The sequence below is a fragment of the Phaethon lepturus genome, unplaced genomic scaffold (genome assembly GCF_000687285.1).
Source record: "Phaethon lepturus isolate BGI_N335 unplaced genomic scaffold, ASM68728v1 scaffold5617, whole genome shotgun sequence".
Classification (NCBI taxonomy): Eukaryota; Metazoa; Chordata; class Aves; order Phaethontiformes; family Phaethontidae; genus Phaethon; species Phaethon lepturus.
The window spans coordinates 40,134-60,350 of record NW_010551024.1 but is presented as its reverse complement, the minus strand read 5'-3'; the positions used below and the strand labels follow the sequence as shown (position 1 = coordinate 60,350).

Here is a 20,217-nt window from a genome sequence, read left to right as displayed (position 1 = left end):
CTGCTGAAATGTGTGACGTCTGAACTGAATATTAGGAATTGATTTCATCTGATTTAATTTTTATAACAACAGCCATGAGACCAGTTTTGTATTACCCACTGCTCCAAGTTCTCTCGGCTGTGGACCAGTAGACATGCACCAGAGGAAGCAGAAGAAGGTACCACCTCTGTACTAGATAGCAACATTGATAAATGAGCACATGTTCTCTGAAAAGCATATTATGCTACATTTTTTCAAAAGTGAGAACGTCAAAGTTTTATCATATGCTGGATCTTTTCTGGCCCACTAAACTGAAATAAGCAAAAAAAACCCCAAACCAAAAAACCCCCAAGAAAACCCTCATGTTATGAAAATAGAACAGAAACGTAATGTTTTAGCCATGGTGCATGTATACAACAGGACAGGCAATGATACAATACTTTAATCTGTATTGTCTATATAAAACATTTATTTTTAAGCTCTATAATGGTATTATAGAAATACATAGAATATTTTATAGTGTATTTTAGTGTACTCACTGTGAAAATAACACATTTATTAAGACAGATATTCTTATGTCCAAACGTTTTAAATATATGCACTTCTTTGCCTTGCAGTATTATGTTACTTTGAAAAACAAAATATCAGTATTTTATTCTTTGCTCCTCACCAGAATCTTCCCATTCAGATTTCCCTGGGTCATCTAGGGTGCTCACCACTGTGAGATATTTTATAAAAAACACGAAAAGTACTTAGATTTGTAGATTTTCTATATTTGTTTGCATTCATGTCTAGTGCACATAGCTTGCCGTTCAATTCTCCAAGTGCCTTCTTCGTAAGTACAGTGACATATAGTGCATTCATCGGTTTTCACCTCCCGGCCTGCTGGAATGACAATGGTTTCTGCAAAGCAGTTCGGGCCTAAAAAAAGGAAAGAGGTTGTTATGCGATGCCCATAGCACACTGCAGTCCGGCATAGTTCAGTCTCAGTCTCGAGCGCGCAAAACCTAACACGAAGTGCGTAACGCTGGGCACGTTAAACAAACGTGTGCGCGGCGCACAAGGCATAAAAGCAGCAGAGCGCGAGGACTCTGCCCTCCGACGCTGGCTGGACGTTTTCAGTATGGACTGTCCTGCCCTCCACGGGAAAGGTGCAGTAAAGCCTTTCCGTGAAACACGCAACTGTGACAGAGACCTGGGCGCAAACTGCTGACGCAGATGAACACAGATTTAAGCCGGAGGAAAAGCCAGCTATTGATAATGTAACGGGGCTACTGTAGGCTACTGGAGAGCTTGACTGTACATGTTATTACTTTTTCTCCACTGGAAACAAGCATTGTGTTTTGTGTAGTGATCAAAGTATCAGATTAATTTCTTTTCCATTTAATGAGAAAATAGTCCTTTTCCAGTAGAATGGAATAGCTCCAGCCTCTTCTGAATGAGGATGCTTTTTGTGTATGAAATTAAATATTCAATTTTATGTAAGTCAGCAAGTCTACAAACACCCCTTTTCATAGTACACCAAAATAACTTAATTTCCAGGGACGAGACAGGAGAACAACCCACCAGCACAACGTTCACAAAACAAATCTAGTTCTTTCAAAAGGTGACATCCTCGCATCTGTCTGCCGCAGAAGGCTGCAAGTGCTGTATTATCTACAGTTCTGTTAAAAAAGAAGTCTATTTCTACGTTGAAAATCCACACGCACTTGTAAAGCGGCACTAAACCCTACCAATGATCTCCTGCCTATACACGTCACGTCCTGGGGGGACTCGGCCCTTGCGTTCCCTAAGGACGCACAGCAGCTGCTCAGGCAGAGCCTGGCCACTCGACAGCACTCTGGCACCACGGTGCACCAGGGCAGGATGTGCAGCAGGGACCAGCATATACTGATCAGATACAGCTGAAACTCTTGGAAGAATACAGCTTTCAGCTGTGGAAGATGAGGTTCAGTCTTCCATTGCCAGGGGTCTACTGTAAGACCTAAGGCAAACAGTACGGCTTCTTCTTCTAGGGCAATGTATTTATTTTTTTTAAGTGCTTTGTCTGAAAACCAAAGGTAGGTGCATGCTGCACATTTTAAAACACAAACCAAAATGTGCACAAATCACTTTTAATAGTTATCTCTTTGGATCAGGTTATGTGTTTGTGTACTGACACTGCAGCCTGAGAATTAATTGCCAAATTGACAATAATGAAGGCCTTTCCTCAATGAAGAAGGGAGACCTACAAGGCTTGCAGAAGTTTTCTTCACTAAGTCATACCCATTAATCACCTGAATATTTAAACCAGTATTTTCTTTTAGGACTGACTGTTGACAAAGATCTCTAACATGTGGCTTCTTCCCTAGTTTTGGGTGGCCTCTGGCCCATTCAAGTCTTTGGACATAGAATGGATAGCAAAATACCGCATATCTCATGTAAAGTTACCTGCTTTACTAATTAATAATGTTACTTATTTAATAATTACTTAATTAATAATTGCGGTATGTTTGTGTTCACAGCCCCCTCAGTCTATCCATGTGAAGTACCACTGGGCTGGACAACACAGGAATCACAGAATAGTTTGGGTTGGAAGGGACCTTTACAGGCCATCTAGTCCAACCCCCTGCAATGAGCAGGGACATCTTCCGCTGGGTCAGGTTGCTCAGAGCCCCGTCCAACCTGACCTGGAATGTTTCCAGGGATGGGGCATCTACCACCTCCCTGGGCAACCTGGGCCAGTGTTTCACCACCCTCATCAGGAAAAATTTCTTCCTTATAGCTAGGCTAAGTCTGCCCTCTTTTAGTTTAAAACCGTTACCCCTTGTCCCATCGCGACAGGCCCTGCTAAAAAGCCTGTCCCCATCTTTCTTACAAGCCCCCTTTAAGTACTGGAAGGCTGCAACAAGGTCTCCCTGGAGCCTTCTCTTCTCCAGGCTGAACAACCGCAACTCTCTCAGCCTTTCTTCGTAGGAGAGGTGCTCCATCCCTCTGATCATTTTTGTGGTCCTCTGGGGTGGAAGACATGCTCCTGGGTCCCCCTGCACACTGGCAGGTGCCCTAGCTTTCAGCTGAGATAAAGCAGCATTATTAACTATGCTGTCTTCAGTGGAACTTGAAAAGATTTCAACTCTAATTTCAACTCTCTAATCTAAACGTAATAACTCTAATTACATTTCAGTTAAATAAAGTATTCTTCTTGCACCTAATAAACTTTTAACCCAAGATGGGTTCACCCACACATTAGGTAAAGATACCTGCGTGTTTTGCATGCTGGCCTGTAATAGCCTTGCAATTTACAAAGCTATGTGATATAAAGAGTTAAAATATTAAAAGCGGAATCTACTTTCCGTGGAGAATTTGTATGAAGTCTACAAGACCACTTGAAATTTAAATACTATGTAAAAGGCACAAGAGGAACAAAAGTGATGTCAATCCCTGGTGCAGGATTTATTTCACTCTGGGAAAGTAAATGTTACAGGCTATACTCGGTTATAACAATCAACCAGGGAATGAAGTAAAACCAGTGCAACACACGTGATATAATTCACTAGGATTCAGAATGTAAATGTCTCCATTCACAATTAGCTGCACCTTAATGCCATGCGTGACTAATTCTTCTCACACCAGAGAGTTATTAAATGTAAAGACACACCAAGTTAGCCCTAAATTGTTGAACTACTTAATATGGTGGTAAGTCATTACGTTGGTAAATCTACAGAAGCGCAATAACCATCTTCTTGAGAAAGGGTCCTTACAAAAATAAATGACAGCGGCAAAGTCATTGAGGAAGCTAGATTTTTTTTAGCATCATGCAACTTTTCTACAGAAAATTGCCTATTTTCTGCTTCTGCATTTGCACCCATCACTACTGTAACTGCAAATCCTGTATAGTACTTAGACCGGCAATAGTGAATTGGCATCCTTGCCTCATCTTTTTCTTTGCAATATTGCGTGTGCACAGTATTGTGGTTAATGTTACAGAAAAGGTCGTCAACAGAAAGTCTGAACTGACTATATAACAGCAACACCATGCACATAAATGCCAGTAAAATATAGTGTCCAAACATGGCAAAATAATTCCACAACTTTCCTTTTATCATTTCTCCAAATTTTCAGACTTCTAAGGAAAAAAACCCTGAGCTTCATCCCAAACCTCATTCAATTTTGAAGCTGTATGGGGCCTGGCTCTTGGTGTCCCATGGCTCCTTCCTACCAAGCAGGCGATGCTCCTCTCTTTCCTTTTCCTCTGAGAGCAGTCACAGAAACCAGACGTACCTGGCTGGACCGGCCAGAGGAGACCAGCCTGCAGCCACCAGGGATACGTGGGGCGGCCGCGGTGGGACCCCCGGCACGGGGCTGCCCTGGCTGCAGCTCCGGCAGCCCTTCCCCGGCCCCTGCTAATGATCTGACTCTCTGTCTGCCTAAAATGACCATGGGGAAACTAAGGAATCGAAGATTTTAAGCAGCCAGTGGGAGAAGGAGATGGAGTGGGCACACAAAGGCTGATGTTAGGCTCAAGAGTGCGTTTTCTCACTCTCCCTCAGCAGAGGGAGGCAGAAGCAGGTGTCTCCTCCACATTCCGAATGGATAAGCTGCCCTGAAGGCATGGCATTTGCGGAAACTACTGCTTTACTTAAAACTGGGCAGTTTATATTGATTTAGCAAGATTTGCAGCTTCCCATCACAAAGGGCGAGACATTTTGCGAGTTTTAAAAAAAGTTTGCAAAATTACCTGACTTAGCACGTGAAAAGCGTTTCCAAGTAAACCATGGGTGTCCCAGCTCCAAAGCGGTGGTGGGCTTTCTGACTAGATCTTGCTGTTGTAGGAGCAGTGAACAGTGAATTTCTCCTTCTCGGTGTACAAAGCAGGCTGTCTGCCTTCTGAGCCCCTCCTTGGTAACACCACTACTCTGCCCGACTTTAGCACCTGGTACTCGTTCAGTGCAGCAGTGGCTTGTTTTAGCTTGTTTGATCTATAGTATAAACCTCCTTGGCCCCATCCCCAACTGTATACGCTTATATAGCTCTAAGGAAGTCAGCGGTGCTGCACATCTTCACAGTAGACGAAGATCTTGCCATATCACTCTTAACTCTGGCAGAAAATTCAGGATGCCATATTGTACCAATTACGAGCGCAGCTTGAAATCTACCACGACATCATTTGTTTTCCCTAAAGTATATACTGGCACTGTCAGGCTCTGCTCGAGCCATACCATGCTGGTATCAGCAGAGATTTCTTTCCTAGGGCTAAGGCACAGTTGCTGCCGTCTCAGAGATGTCTTGAAGCAGCGAGTTCAATGCAAATCCTCAGTTCTCACACTGAGCACCAGATTGGCATGCAGCTCTCGGCTTCCCTGCATCCGAAATGGAGAATCCTAGCCTCCAAAAGCAACATTTATACTGGGATCTAAGGAACTAGGAAGGCATATTTAGTGGTTAATTCACTGAGAGTTTATAACAGGATTCTCACTTCTTAAATGCAATAAGAATATTATTGGGGTAATGCTGCTATTGTAATTTTTTTCAAAGTCCTTAACGGTGGTCCTATGAAAATCTTTGAATTACTTATATTTTATGCTTCAGTGTTGACAAATGCAACCATCTAATTAAAATGCAAATTTTGTTATCTTGGAAGAAAACAGCCGATACCAATTATCAGCAGAGAATGCCCAAGCCACTCACCTACAGAAGCAATAGCACCTGTAACCTTGACAACCTCGCAAGAGGCTCTCTGAAGCTTCTCCTCCTCCTCTCCTTCCACAAAACCACAGCTGTACTCTGCAGAGTTGTCCCTGTTTCCTCTGCAGCCTGTCTCCGCTTTGCATGGGCACGTGTTCCCATCAGTTAAAGAATATAAGATACAGCAATTTGGTAAATTGTATTTTAATCAACTGTTTTCATCATGTGTTAAACCAGATTATGGACAAAGAGATCTGTTCAACTGCAAGTTAATGTGTTTGCCTGGAGAATAAGTCACGGCGAATTTTCGCCAATTAGAACTACATTGACAACCTCTGTAATGTAACACTTTGATCTAAGACTGCTTTGGGCTCTGGTTTATACTAAACTCACTAATAGCTGCCCTTTTAATAGCTCCTTGCAGCAGTCGAACAGGTCACTTGCAAGGTACCTGACAGCAGACCTATCCACCCTGACAGTTATATGGCATTCATCACTGTGGTATTACAGCGCTTTCTAAATGACATAACCTCAACGTTTAGCTTAGTCCCTATTTTTTTTTTCTTTTTTCCACATTTCATGGAGTGATTTCCAGTGGTTACAACATGGAAATGACAGATCCTACACTTCATCCCTGAAGTCTTGAGAACCATGACATTATACAAGAAACAGCCATGCTGGGTGAGATCAGAGGTCCACCTGCAGCAGCCAAAAGGAGATGCATAGGGAAGTGTATGGGAACAGAGCAAGCACAGTTCTTAAAACACACACAGCTTCCAGCACTTTCTGAATCATAAATGGCTCCTGTGTGCTGACTTAATGGAGTTAATGGATGGAGTTAATAGACTTCTTTATGATTAACCTCTCCAACATCCTCCTGAACCCATATAAACAGCACTTGGTGGCAAGAAGCTCCACAGCTCTTGTGCACAGGATAGAACAGTTTTCTGTTGTTGTCTGATGCTTTCCACCCGCTACCTAAACTTCGTACCCCCAAATCCTCATAGTGGAAGAGGCAGTAACAACCACCCCACTTTGCCATGCCATTCATAAGCTTATAGACCCGTATCATGCTTCCCTCCCATCACCTCAGCTGCAGCCTAAGGAGGTCAGTTCTGCACCCCCATCACCCCTGCTGACCTCCCCAGACCTCTCCCAGTTCTGCCACCTCCTCTTTGGGCTGTGAGGACCAGACCTGTGCACCACACACAAGTTGTAGAAACAAAATGGACTTGTACAGTAGCAGTGATATTCCCTGTTTTATTTCCCATTTCCCTCCTGCTTCCTGACATTTGCCTTTCTGCTGTGACCACCGGTGAAAAAGCCGAGCTGATGTTTTCATGACACCATGAAATTTATACCAGCTAGAAATCTTATGGAAACAAACGATTCACGACACTCCAGTCAAATTCTGCTACAGCCTTTCTCCGTTACAGAAAAGTTTCACTTTCTAGCCACGCTGACAGTCTTCCATGTACAGCAAGAGTCTTCCTGTTGTTCAGTAGTTTCAGGAACATGCCAGGGAAAGTGAAGCCTTCCCTCCCATCTTTCAGATCTTTCTTCTTTCTGACATTTCGAGATTTCCTCCAGGATCTATTGCAGATAGATCTATTGCAGATAGAGAGACTAATGAAACACCGAGCTGAAGGAAGAGATGTAGACAAGCTCCCTGCCTGCATTTCAAGCTGTCTGCCGCTGCAGATGACCTGGGATGCCACAGCACAAAACCAAGGACTCTTCCGCACCCCAGCTGGAAGTTACACCTGAGAGCTAGGACAGCCGAACTATGTGTGAAGGGGGGCTGTGCCTGCCTCCTTGTGCACTGGAACAAAGCCCCTTACACACCTGCTGAGATATTTGACATGGGTTTCGAAACGTGCCAGCATGGCACGGCAAGACAAAATAAGGCTGCTCTGCCACGTAGCACCACAGCAGCAAGATTTCGAGACGCGGGCATTACCTCCTTCATCCCTCTCAAATCTAATCACTTTCTCTAGAGATGGTATCTGTACCTACTTTGTGCCCTTCCAATCTCTAATCTCTTCTAAAAGGTCTGTATCTCCCCGACTTGATTTTGTTTCCCTCTCATGCGGATAGATATATAATACGTCTATCTCCTGCGAAACGTCAGCTTGAAAGATAAAGCACAAAAAGCAGTTGGCAAAAGCGGTCTGTGACTAGGAGGGTAGCAGACTCATTCTCTCACAAAAATAAGTTCATCACCCCTGCTGCTGTGACTGTGCTGACTGCTCCCAATCCACTGCAACCTTTTATTCGCCTCAGTACCTTTGGATGCTACTGAACCAAGTCCAAAAGAAAGTTTTCAATTACAGAAGAAGGATTCAGGTAGACCCAATTTTAAGAGCAATTTAGGACCCTACAGAACCATGTACTATTTCTGCAGTTTATCAATGCTTTAAGATACTGGCAGCCAGAGAACCATGGCAAATATCCTAGTAGACTTCCAGTAAATGTATATATACATATGACAGGGAGAGAAAAAAAATATAAAGGCAATCACCCATTTTGCAATTTTACCTAGCTGCTACGGGAAATAACAAAAAGGCAGTGTGTGCAATGTGCTACCTTTCATGAAAGCAGCGTTTTGTCCATGCTAGATAGAGCCTTGGTGCTTTTAAGAATAATAAAACCCTTGCCTCTGTTAGAGTCATGTTTTGTTAGACGCACAGGGAAACGACAGATTGGAAGAAAATCTGCCAGGGGCAAAATAATTTTGCCACCTAATGTAGAAGGATGGGCATAGCAGCATCTGCTGTGAGTGGACAGACAGAAGAAAGCTCAACGAAGTTCTCCTGTAACTCAATGGGATGATCGTGTCCTCAGTGGCACTGTTGTGACAAAGTGGGTACCAAAGCTTGGGCACTTGCTGTAGTCTGATTGTGCCTGAGTGTGCGCTTATGTGTGTGCAGGTGCTTTAATCCGGAAGATAAAACAAGCTATAATCTTACTTAAGAGTTTGGTTTTAATATTCTGCTTATGAGACTCACAAGCCCTGTTTATGATTAAGTTCTGTTGGTTTACTTTTTCATTTATCAGGTGTGACAGCACCATTGATTAATGTTTTCTTCCAGCTCCAGCTCTAGAAATTGGAGGAGTATCCAAAAATCCCACAGAACACTAAAACCCACCACAGCCACTGGAGTGATCCTTTCCACCACTGCTTTGTCTCAGTTCTGACTCTCCATTGCCTTGCACTTTGCGGTGACGTTAGCATCTCTGGAACGACAATGCCAAATGCTACCGAAACCAGAGCTGCAGCTAGTTTTGCGCAGATAGAATTGCTTGCAAGGAGGGAACAGCCCGTAATCTTGCTGCTGCTGCTGTCCCCTTGGGTTTTCATGTGTATTCAGAGAGCAGAATTTCAGATATCAGCTTTTTGTGTACCGAACAAAAAGAAGCAAAGGAACATCGAACACTGCACAATCCAATACCGCATGAGCCAAACAGAGAGCCTTGGAGCATAAAAGGGCCCAATTAAATAGGAGGCTCGAGTGCCATAAAAATAAACTACATCAAACAACTTCCTTTATCAGAGAAAATATAGAAAGACTTGAATGCTCTACTCAAAATTATTTTCAAAAGTCCTACAACTTGTAAGGGGATATTGTATTCCACCCAGAAACAGCATCAATTAGACATGAGCTGAACATTGTGTGTATCTTACAGAAAATTATATAAACACTCAGAAGCCAGCAAGTCGTGCATCAATTTTGCGCTCAGCTTTCTCATCACCCAGATGATTAGGAAAATAGAGACACCGGGCTTGAACGCATTGGGAAAACTCACGTCAGATGCCTCAGAGAACAGAAACGGCTCACCGCCGGCCCTGCCCGCCGGGACCGGGTTTCCAGCGATGTTACACTCGCAGAGAGCCATCCGCCTGCGCTCCCCACGCCTCCCTGCTCCCCCCTGCACCGCCAGGCCAGACGGTGAAACAGCCGGGGCTGGAGCTGGCCTGGAAGAGAGGAGGGTGGTTTCGGTCCGGGGCATGCCCTGCAGCGCAGCACCCCGCAGAGATGCTCGCGGTGCAGCGGAGCCTGGCAGCTGCGCGAGAGCGGGAACACACAGCAAAAGCATTGGCTACATGCTTGAGAACTACTTCTGAAGCGCAGGGAGGGTGGTCACCTGGAAGAAAACAAACCGATGCATCGCTACGTTTTCCCTTGGTTACAGAAGTTGCAGAAGCATTGCCAGGCACCGCGGGGACAGACGGACTGGCAACGGTGGTGAGCCGCTGCCTGCCCCAGCACTCCTAGCATGGGAGCTTAAGAGCTCTGCTGCTGAGGTTAACAGGCCTAATCCTTCCCTTTCGTAATCTGTTTATTCATCCCAGTGACCCTGCCGGGCTCGGCAGGGTTACTGGGGGCCTGGTGAAAGACCTGCTCAGCACTAAGTCATCTTCTTCGCACTGGGAAACATCAGCTTACTCTTCAGACTAAGCCAGCCACGTAAAATGCCTTTGTTGAAAGATCCTCGCAAGTTATCCTAAAAACTATTACGCAGATTTAAATAGACTCTGCACTTCCAAAAGCACGTGCTACAGGCCGGTAATTTAATGCATCAGGGACCTGCTGCAAACTCTGGAACTAAAAGCACATTTTAATTAGCCAAAACCCCACAGCACTGGTGGGCTGTAGCGTCTATCAGGCAGGTTGGTTAGGTCGCTCAGAATTGTAAAGTAACTCAGGCAGTAATGCACAGGATTGTACATGCGTCCTGAAACACATACTAAATGCAGGATGCTAATGAAGGAAGAGATTTTGAGAATTATTATGGAAAAATCCCTAAAGACTTCAACTAAATGGAAAGCTAAAGCAGTACAAAAGTACAGGATAATGCTGCTTTGGCAATGAAGTGGAATCCAAATCAGTATATTTTTTCAGTCACTGTGAAACACTGGGTAGCGAGAATACAGTATACAAGGGTGGCCAGCGGCTACTTACTGCTACAAGGAATTATTCAATCAAACCAACAAAACATTATCAGTCAAGCATCAGCTGTTTTTTCACCCCATTTTAAAATAAACACACTGAATACTGTTAAATCAGGGGTTATCTTCCTTACTGAGAATGATTTATATCAAAATACTGAATATAGTGTCATTCAGTTCCAGAAAGACTGTTCACAGCAGACAGCAACAACTCCCCCAATTAAATAGTCCTCTTGCAAAATTAAATGTTTTATAAGGGCTTGGTTTGCCTTTTTTGTTGTTATTTTGGGTTCCATCATCATAACCGATGCTTTGGGTTTTTTTGTTTTGGTTATGACCTTAGGGGCTTGCCTACACCAGACAAATTTCTAGCCCCTCATCCAAATCCACTAGAGTTGGTTTGCTCTGGTTGCAGATGTACCCAACATATGTCTCTATAGGTCATCTGCCGCTGAAGTGATACACACACTAACCTAGAAAAAGGCATCTCCACCGAAGGAGCAGTGGTTTGGGGTCTCAGACACCCGTGTAGCCCTCTCATACAGAGAAGCTGTGAGCAACGTTGTCAGCTGCAGAAAAAGGGAACAGAAGTTGACTCTTAAAGGGAATAAAGTTTGTGCAACAACAGAAATAAGTGGTCCATCACATCTGAACCGCTTTTTTTTTAACCGCTAAGCTGCATACCCGGAGACTTTGGTCCCGTGGCAGTTTCTGGACCGTACCTGCAATGTTGTGCTCATTTTATCCATTTCCTTTGAGTTACATGACAAAACCTAAGAACCCAGCCGAGACTGATCCCAGCACAACTGTTACTTAAAACATAAAAAAAACAGTTCAACAAAGGAGATTCTTCAATATATACTGAAGACCGACCACCTTCTTTCCCCCTTCTACCTTTCTTGTACCTTTTGTTTCCAAAAATCTGCCTCCTCAAAATAGATAACTAGTACCCTTTATTACAGGGGTAGAAATGACAGGGACCTATGCTGAAAAATGAATTATTATTCATTTGCATGTCATACATCACTTCAAAATACAATGAATTCTAACAACATCCTTTGCCAGGCATTGTTAGCTTCACTGATTGAAAAAAATAAACTGTACTTTTAAAAACAGGTGTAGTGCATGGGTATCAGAATGGAAACCGAAGAACCTCTTTACTTCCCAGTCCTGATGAATTACTACTATCTTTAGATGTGAAAATTTACAAAATATACAGTTGTAACTGCTGGTTGTTTTAACATTATACTAATATTATGTGACTATAGCTCTAAAGAACAGAAATGTTAAATTTTCCTAAGAAAAAATTCTTTATCAACTTTAGGATGCACCTAAGTTACTCTGCAACTGAGAAAAACCACAGTATTTTTAAGAGCAAAAGAGAGGTTATGCTTTGCCCTTCATGCTGAATCAGTAAGTCTACCTTCCCTTTTAATGATTTTCCCCCGGTGGTTATGAAATATAGCACTGAGATAGCTTGCTTTGGAAAGACTGTATTTTGTACCCATTCAGGAAGCCAAAGAGAAAATACCAGAAAAACATTGCTGTGAGAGCACACCCTTCCTGCCCCTGGTACCCCGAGGTGCTCTGCTCCCACGGCCAGCCAGGATGCGACCCGGGGGAAGTCTGGTGTCGGCCCCTACTCCAGCACACTCCTCCCGGAGAGCCACAGCCCTGGCGATAAGGCACTCGGCACCCAACTTTGCCACCTAAAACTGCGGGATCTGGTCCACCTGCAGCCCCCGTGTATGGAGGGAAAGGAAGAGGCAGCTCCAGGAGGCAAGTCATCACACCTCCTTCAGAGAGGTGCTGCCACAACGGTTCACAAGCCTGGTCTACAGGTTGTCCCTTTCACCGCCACGCAGATGTCCTCCTCGCGTTTGAGCCCAATTTCTGACACGGGCTCATACCGCTTTCTTACCTTATTGAGGTCTTGCACAGAATAAAGACTGAGATGCTAAAATAGCATAGCAATTTGGACTACAGCAATAGAAATACGCAGGATAGGAAGGGGTGCACCAAATAATAGTTATTATTCTGTTGATCATAAACTGTCAACAAGTCAAGAGCTGCAAAGTCCTGAGGAGACCTCACACACTCAGTTTAGGACCATGACAAGACAGCTGTTTAGAAATGCAACCAGGTACTAAGTAAATTTAAATATACTAAGTTGCAACATGGAAATCCATCACTGACTATCAGAAGTTAATTCCCTCTCGTTTCCCTTTGCATCACCCTTACACAACTCATGGATCAACAACTGGCTAACAGAGATGCTTTGGGGTAGGAAGAGTGGGAAACCAGAAGACGGAAGGGTGATCCATTGCAAAAGCAAAGAGTAGGAAGTCACTGGTGTTGCAAGAAACCAAATTAGTGGGATTGCAAGCAGGAAGGAAAAAGGCAGGAAAGCAGGCAGGGTGAGTGGCAAAATGATTTTAAGGGATCATCTCTTTGTGGAGATGGAAAGACAGCTGACTTGAAGTGAGAGACATGAATTATGAAAGATACTGGAACCAGTTTTGTTAAATGCAAAGATTGTCTCTGTGAATGATACAAATCCTTTCATGTCAGAGAAGTGCAGTAGCACAGAAATTGCATGTCACTCACAGGGGCAGACATAAAAGGATATACACTACCCAAAAGAAATCTTCCATGCAATATCACTAAACTTCATTTCTGGTGTCTGAATCCAGCACTTATTTTCCCATGTGCTGGAAAGTTAAGACCACCATTTGATGCTGCTGCGCTCTTCTCCTGTGATGTTATCAGTGCACGCTCTTTCTTTCCATTATACAGGCGTGTGAAATTGGGAAGTGCGCAGCAGAGGAGTCAATCCCCTCAGAGGAGCCAGATTTGTACGTACATGGTTGTACGTCAGCTGGGTCAGGGTCTAGTGAAAGAAACGTTAAGGTGATGATGATAAACTGGATGTTTCCTTCAACATTCCCACTCGAACTTTTTAAGATGTATCAATGGATCTAGTCTGCATATTTAGCCATCAACTGTAACGTCAGAGGGTGAGTGTTTTGGCTAGGAAGGTGCAAGAGTTCACCCCAGTCATATAGCAGGCTACAGACACACCTCCAAAAGAAATCAGGGCTCATTTAGAGCCCACTGTTTTTAGCCAATGGAAGCTCACAATCTAAGCTGCCAAAATTCATATAATGGAGGTTGCAAAGATGTCTGCTCCTTTAAGAAGGAAGAGACAAGATATTCCCAGTCAGCAGCTGAACTACCACTAACCCAAAAGCATGTGAGGATGCGGGCATTACCAACAGTACTGAAGCTCCTGTTCACAGGAGTAGCCATCAAGCTCCAGCAAAGATGCTCTGGGAAAAGTAAAAAATCAGATCAGGCCTTTCATTAAATTAACAGTCCTGACAAAAACGAAATTGGCTTCCAGGCGATGGCCCCCAAGATGGCCAAGCTGGCACTGGGAGGCTGGTCTGCTTTCTAGATCTCTCGTCTTTTTTTTCCTCAACACATCAGACCTCTGGAGCAGTTACTGAGGCATGAAAGCTAGTCTTTGTTTTTACAGTAATAGAATTATTGTAAAACTATTCTTAAATATTTCCACATATTATATGTTTCTTCTCATAAAATTATCTCCAAAGGCAAGTATTAAGGAAATAAAAATTCTGGGGGAAAAACAGCTGGTGCTTTTATGTTTATCTGCAAGCTATGTTTGTTTTCTCCTAGGCAAAACTAGATCCTTACAAATTTGTAAATGATTCCCAAGACACTTTGAACCGATTTTCATAAAACTTTGTGCACTAGAAAAAGCATAGTAAATAAAATGAAAGTGGCAAAACTAAAAATTACATTTTACTTTTCTAATAAGTTATTACTCCAAATGTCCTACAACCAACAATGAAGCGCTTGATTTATGATTACAATGTTAGCTACTCCATTTGACTCGGGAGTGTTCTTCTACTCTGCAGTGGTAAAAATGATCACTGCTCCCCTGCCGCACAAGCAGCATAAGCATAAGGAAGACCTGGGAAGCTGGTGTGGAAGGTAAGTTACTAGTTTACAGAAATCCCCTAGAAGACAAAACTAAATTAAAAGGAGGAGCTTTTAATTACAGAGTGGATCAAAGTGTTGTAAAATATGTGGAACTCAAGAGTCATGGAAAGGGGATGTTTCCTGGAGAAGAATCGACGTCCTAGAGAAGGGGGAATATCAGCCCAAGAGGCAGAAACCACCAGCTCCTCCGACTCGGTCCCTTTTGCAAGGTGTGGTTTGCCCCTGTCTTGCTCAGGGGCTTAACTTGCAAATACTCCCTTTGCAACTTGATACCAGAAGCTTTAGTAGCACAATATGTACTTGCAAAGTCTACAAACATTAATGGGTTAGTAATTTCTTTTCTCATTCTTTATTCCAGGTATCTGTGCAATTTATGCATGTGCCATTGAAATCTGTGTATTAACGTGCGTAAAAAAGGAGTTCTGTAAAGAAACTTTGTGAAACGAAAGCTTTGCATGGGTCTTCAAGAGAGGATGGAGAAGTGGTCAGGAGTTTTAAGGGGTCTCATTTACAGTGGAGAATGCACGAAAACTGGAGGACAGAAGATCCAGTCCACGAACAGCAAACAGCTTAAGAGTCATACGATACCTACGCTGATTTCCTTCCCTTTTTATTTGTACCTTTTCTTGCTTATTGTACTGTAAACTCTCCAGGGCTGAAGGTGCTTCTTGCAATTTTTTTTTTTGCATAGGACCTTGCAAGTTAGAGCCCCAATCCTAATTCTGAAATAATTTACAATAATTATTACTAAGATTTTTCTTTCTATAGGACCATTTAGGGCTTTGCTTGACAGTCCAACTACTAAGTGTTAGTTATTTGACATCACTACTAAATTATGAAATAACATCTCATTGAACAGCAAGGAAAAGTTAAAACATAAATTAATTCTCTCACAGGTGTATTAGAGATGAAGGAAACAAAGAATGACCACAGAAGTTTTCAGGGCTCTAACATTAGTAGCACATGGCAACACTCAAAAATTAACAAAGTGGTTCTGTAGTGATTGAGTTGCATGCACACATGTATCCATCAAACACTGAAAAGCCTCCACTACACTAACACGGTAGTGCTGTGGGAGCTGGCAAATGCTACGGCTTCTCCACGGACTCCATGACTCTCTAAACCCTGATCACGTGTCCCCTCCTCCATCTTCTTCCCAAAAGGAAAAAAATGGCACCCTCTATCTTATTTTCATTATCCTTCTTGATTAGGGACAGTATTTCTGATTAGGGACACTATTTCTGATTATGGACAGTATTTTGTTGTCTTTGCTGCCTGCCAGCGCACATGGAGCCGGTGATTTCAGAGACCTCTCGGTGACCGCTCCTGAGCCGCAGCTGCCGCTGCCCAGCCTAGCAGAGAGGCACCATCTAGGTTACTTACGCTGTGGGCAGCACCGTACACTGAACCTTGGCCGTCATCCTTTTACCCACTCCATTTTATGAGCTACTTTTGGAGATGCCTGCCACTGGCACAGCATCCGACTACCCGCAAGAGCTTTGTACCATCCAAAACCCTGGAAATCAACTGTACACCCTCTGCTACCAGTTCACCGATGAAGATATCGATTCCCCCAGGAAAAAACAAACAAGAATGCCTTGGCTTGCATGCTCCTTGCATTTTGCTTTATTGGACTTTCTTTTCAAGAACGTGACTAGCCATTTTTCGAACGCATGCAAACTCCTGACAGCCAGGGGAAACCATGGCAATGACTTCCAGAGTTGCACTCTGCCGTGTACAAAAAAGCACCTATGTCCCTTCGCTCGCTTTGAGCCTTCCCCTAATAATTTCATCGAGCTAGGCTAGTTCTTTTAATGTAAGAGACAGCAGAGGTGTTATTCAGAGGATGAACAGCTGAAGTTCTCGATAATAAGGATTTTCTCCTTTATGATGCCTTCCAGCCAAGGATTTCAAATAGTATCTTGGGACTTACATGCTGTAAGATTAGCCAGAGGTCTATGAATTTATGTTTTGAGGATCTGCTCACTTTCTTAAGCACAAGAATAGCAATGATTTTTAATACATTTTCCCCCTTATATTTTGAAAAAGGGAAAAATCACCTAAATCCTTTAGATGAAAGTGACAGTTTTTCTTAAAATTGCAGTACAGAGACACCAAACAATTTCGAACAACCATTAAATATATTCTTGCTATCTGAAGTGCACGTGGAAATAATGTTTCCAGTATTATTATTTTACAGGCTAACAAGGGATCACTTCATTTCCGAATTGCAATCACAAACAACACAGATCAATTTTTAAGGGAAGTCTTGACCATAATGCTGTGAATAAGACCACTTAAATGCTTTAAAATAGGCTAAAACACTTTGCAATGGAAACTTTTATGTATAATTCCAGGCAAATTACATCAAGGAATAAAATATATCAAGGAGTCTCCTCCCTCAAGCTGGAGTGTCAGTTGATTTCTACTGTATTAGGAACACTGCTCCAGGTAAAAACATCCCAGCAGGAGGGCAAAATAATCCAGTTGCAAAGATAAGATTCTCTGAGGGAATCATACGCAAACAGAAGCAGCGGCTCTTCAAAATGCCTGCAATACAAAATACAGTTAAGCACTTCTTCATCTTTGGCTTATGCTGCAGACACCTGAACTGTCAAAGAATACTGGGACTAAGTCAAAACACCCTAATCATGGTTAAATAATCAGATTGATAAATTTAGATTCCAGATTTCAAGCCTTCTTTGTATGTTGTGTCATTTTCCCTGAGCACAAAGTCTTAGCAAATAAAGCAACTCTACACCTGTAATTACAAGACTCATATTTTAGCTAATTATGGCATATTTATTCATATTAAATAGAACTGTGTTGACAAGTAATGATTGAACGCAGATACTGATAAGTCAGAAAGGGGCAAACTCTTAAAATAGGATAAAATGTTCAGATATAATGGGAGGCAGCAAGAAAAACTTTGCTTTTTATGCCTTTGGCACTTCCTCTCCTTATCCTTCACTTCTTTTCAAAGTGGAGCTTTAAAAAGCTGCACTCAGTCACTTATTTTTCCCAATAACTAATCTATCCCAAGTTCTTCCTGCACATGACATTGCTTTTAAAGGACCATTTCTAACACAGGATTCTGCTTAAAAGCCAGATTCCACTTCCAGGCTGTTAAAAAGTGAGAAAAAATGCCTAGAAGAGATGGCTAGCCTGCCTAGCCATATTTGACCACATTTGACTCCCATTATGCACAGACTTCCTACAGCTTGGTTTGTCTTATGCTTGCTTTCTACTAAAAGAAAGATTTTAAGAAAAGCTTCCACCCCCACCACATTTATTCCTTCCCCTTGAGATGCTCCTCTGCCCAGTGTTCAGTTTTCAAATGTGAGCTCTGTGAAAAGATTGCAGGAAGACTGTGCAGGACATTCAACCATATAGACTTAGGAGACTAGAGCACCTTGGCCACACAGCAACAGAGGAGCAACGGCGATGGTAAAAGAAATTGTGGAAAAATAAGAGAGTGAGGAAATTAAACAAGCAAGCAAGGTTCCCATGCAGAAACATGCATGTCTGTAGATTCAGGAAACCAGGCCCAAGGCATTAGAAAGATTTCAAAAGAGCTCATGCAATATAAATCAAACTTAAGAGCACCCTTTCTTCCTCTAGCTGTCAGGGCATGTGCATCCCACATCTAAAGGAGTTTTCTCAAATATACCCCATTGCCGAGTCTATGTGTGTTGGAGTCCCCAGCATCGCCCTTGGCACATTATTTTTCTCATTATCCAAGTCCCCCACCTTACACAAGAAATAACATCTTGTATGCAATTTTTCTACCTTTTAATACCTACATTCCGTAAAATAAAATGACTGTAATCAAAAAGCTCCAAGTTCTCGTTCTGTTTATCTTTCTGTCTTCACCTGTAGTCTTTCTATCTCTTCCTATTCCAGTCACATTTATTTTCTTTCTCACCCTTAACCTCTCCTGATTTCTGAGACAACTGCAGGAACCCAAACTGTTGTGCAATAACACAACTTCTTGCTGCCTGTTCAAGCACAGACAGTAGACCCGACCAGAAAGATGCACCATTTCACGTTCTCGCAGACAGGCACCACAAGTATACCGAGCTGCACACTGATTTCAGGAATACCAAGTCCTGGCAAGGGATTTGCTTTCTCATTGTAGATGGTGGAATTTTCATTAGAAGAGTGCATGTTGCATGAATTCACATACACATCTCACCCAAGCATTTAATTCTTTATGAAAAGGTTCATCTCTCATTTGCAACAGAACATTTTCATTGTCAGAATAGTGTTTCCATTTTCTTTTTGCCAAAAAGTCAAAATATGAATGAACGGCGACACAGGTTACCCTATATTTCAGACCACCAGAAGCCAATGTGAGCACAAAATGGGTTGGTTACATATTCAAAGTCATGGACTATCCTGAGCTCTACAGGATATTTCACTCAAGGAAGCCTAGGGCTGCTATGAAAACACACACAACTTTCTCAACCTGTACATATGTAATGGCATAAATCATCATAACACTGTCATAATATGTCAGTCTATACCCAATATTCTTGTTGCAATATCACTAGCATGACTTTGCAATATCTAAATAACTTCAGACTGTGATTGTGAGTACAAGACCAGAAACAGTATTTTAAAACATCAACTTCAGACATGATCTGATACACTGAGGAAATTTTCTACTAGGGGTGATTAAAAATATGTTGAAAATATACTAGAAAATTATTGTTTTTCCACATGGAACATGAGATAAAAAATACTTCATGTTTGTTCCCTTCTAAGCAGCCCTCCTTTTAAAAAAGATTTTTACAAAACTTAACGAGAATTTAAGCTTTTTTTTTGGTATTGAAAATTAAGGTCTTTCTGCCTCCCCATGCTTCTTTTTCACTTCCTCCTCTTTGCTTTTATTGAACAAAGGAGGTTCGCTGTGGTAAAGGAAAGAGGTAGAACGTAGTTTTAGAAGGAAAAGTTTTAAATCTCAAAAAGAAAACATCCGCACTTGCAGTAAAACTGGTATTGTATGAGAAAGATTTGTAAAAAAAAAATCCTGTGGACATACACTTCTTTCCTACTTAATACTGATACATTTACAAAGCATCTTCCACGGAACGAAAATTCCAGTCACTTCTATACGAGCCTGTAAGTATAAGTCTACGAAGATTATTTCATCCGATGCTGAAATACAGGTGCCCCTAGGGTAGAGCAAAGCAGACACAATGACATCAGCAAAACTATACCAATACTTCAGGAACAAAAACCACTCAAGATGGAATTTGGTAAAAAAATGGGGACGAACACATCAGGTGTTACCATGCATGCATGCCTTCACAAAGAAAGGGCCCACGGCCATCCAAATGCTTCCTAAATCCCCCCCTTGGGACCTTGTTCAATGACAGTGATCCCTCTGCAGAAGCAGGATCTCTCTCTCTTACCTCCACTTATCCTGCATGCCGCTCAGGTAAGTTGGCAATCCAACTTTTGCTGCCCTGCAGGACCTTCTGAAGTGCTTACATGGAATGGCTTTATACTGTAAAATGAGAAAGGGCTTTGACAAAGGTCACTTTGACAGGAGTTACAGTGATTTCATGTATGTTTAACCACAAAGGGCTGGC

General features: G+C 42.5%; 1 protein-coding gene across 1 annotated transcript in view; it reads right to left on the bottom strand.

Moving 5' to 3' along the window:
• Positions 1–411: 411 nt before the first annotated feature.
• VWC2 (von Willebrand factor C domain containing 2) overlaps positions 412–20,217 on the bottom strand; it is a 59,818-nt gene continuing 40,012 nt past the window's right edge. Inside the window, exon 4 of the mRNA XM_010290714.1 lies at positions 412–900. Coding sequence (XP_010289016.1) covers positions 749–900 — 152 coding nt within the window. The 3' untranslated portion in view covers positions 412–748. The remainder of the gene's footprint in view (positions 901–20,217) is intronic.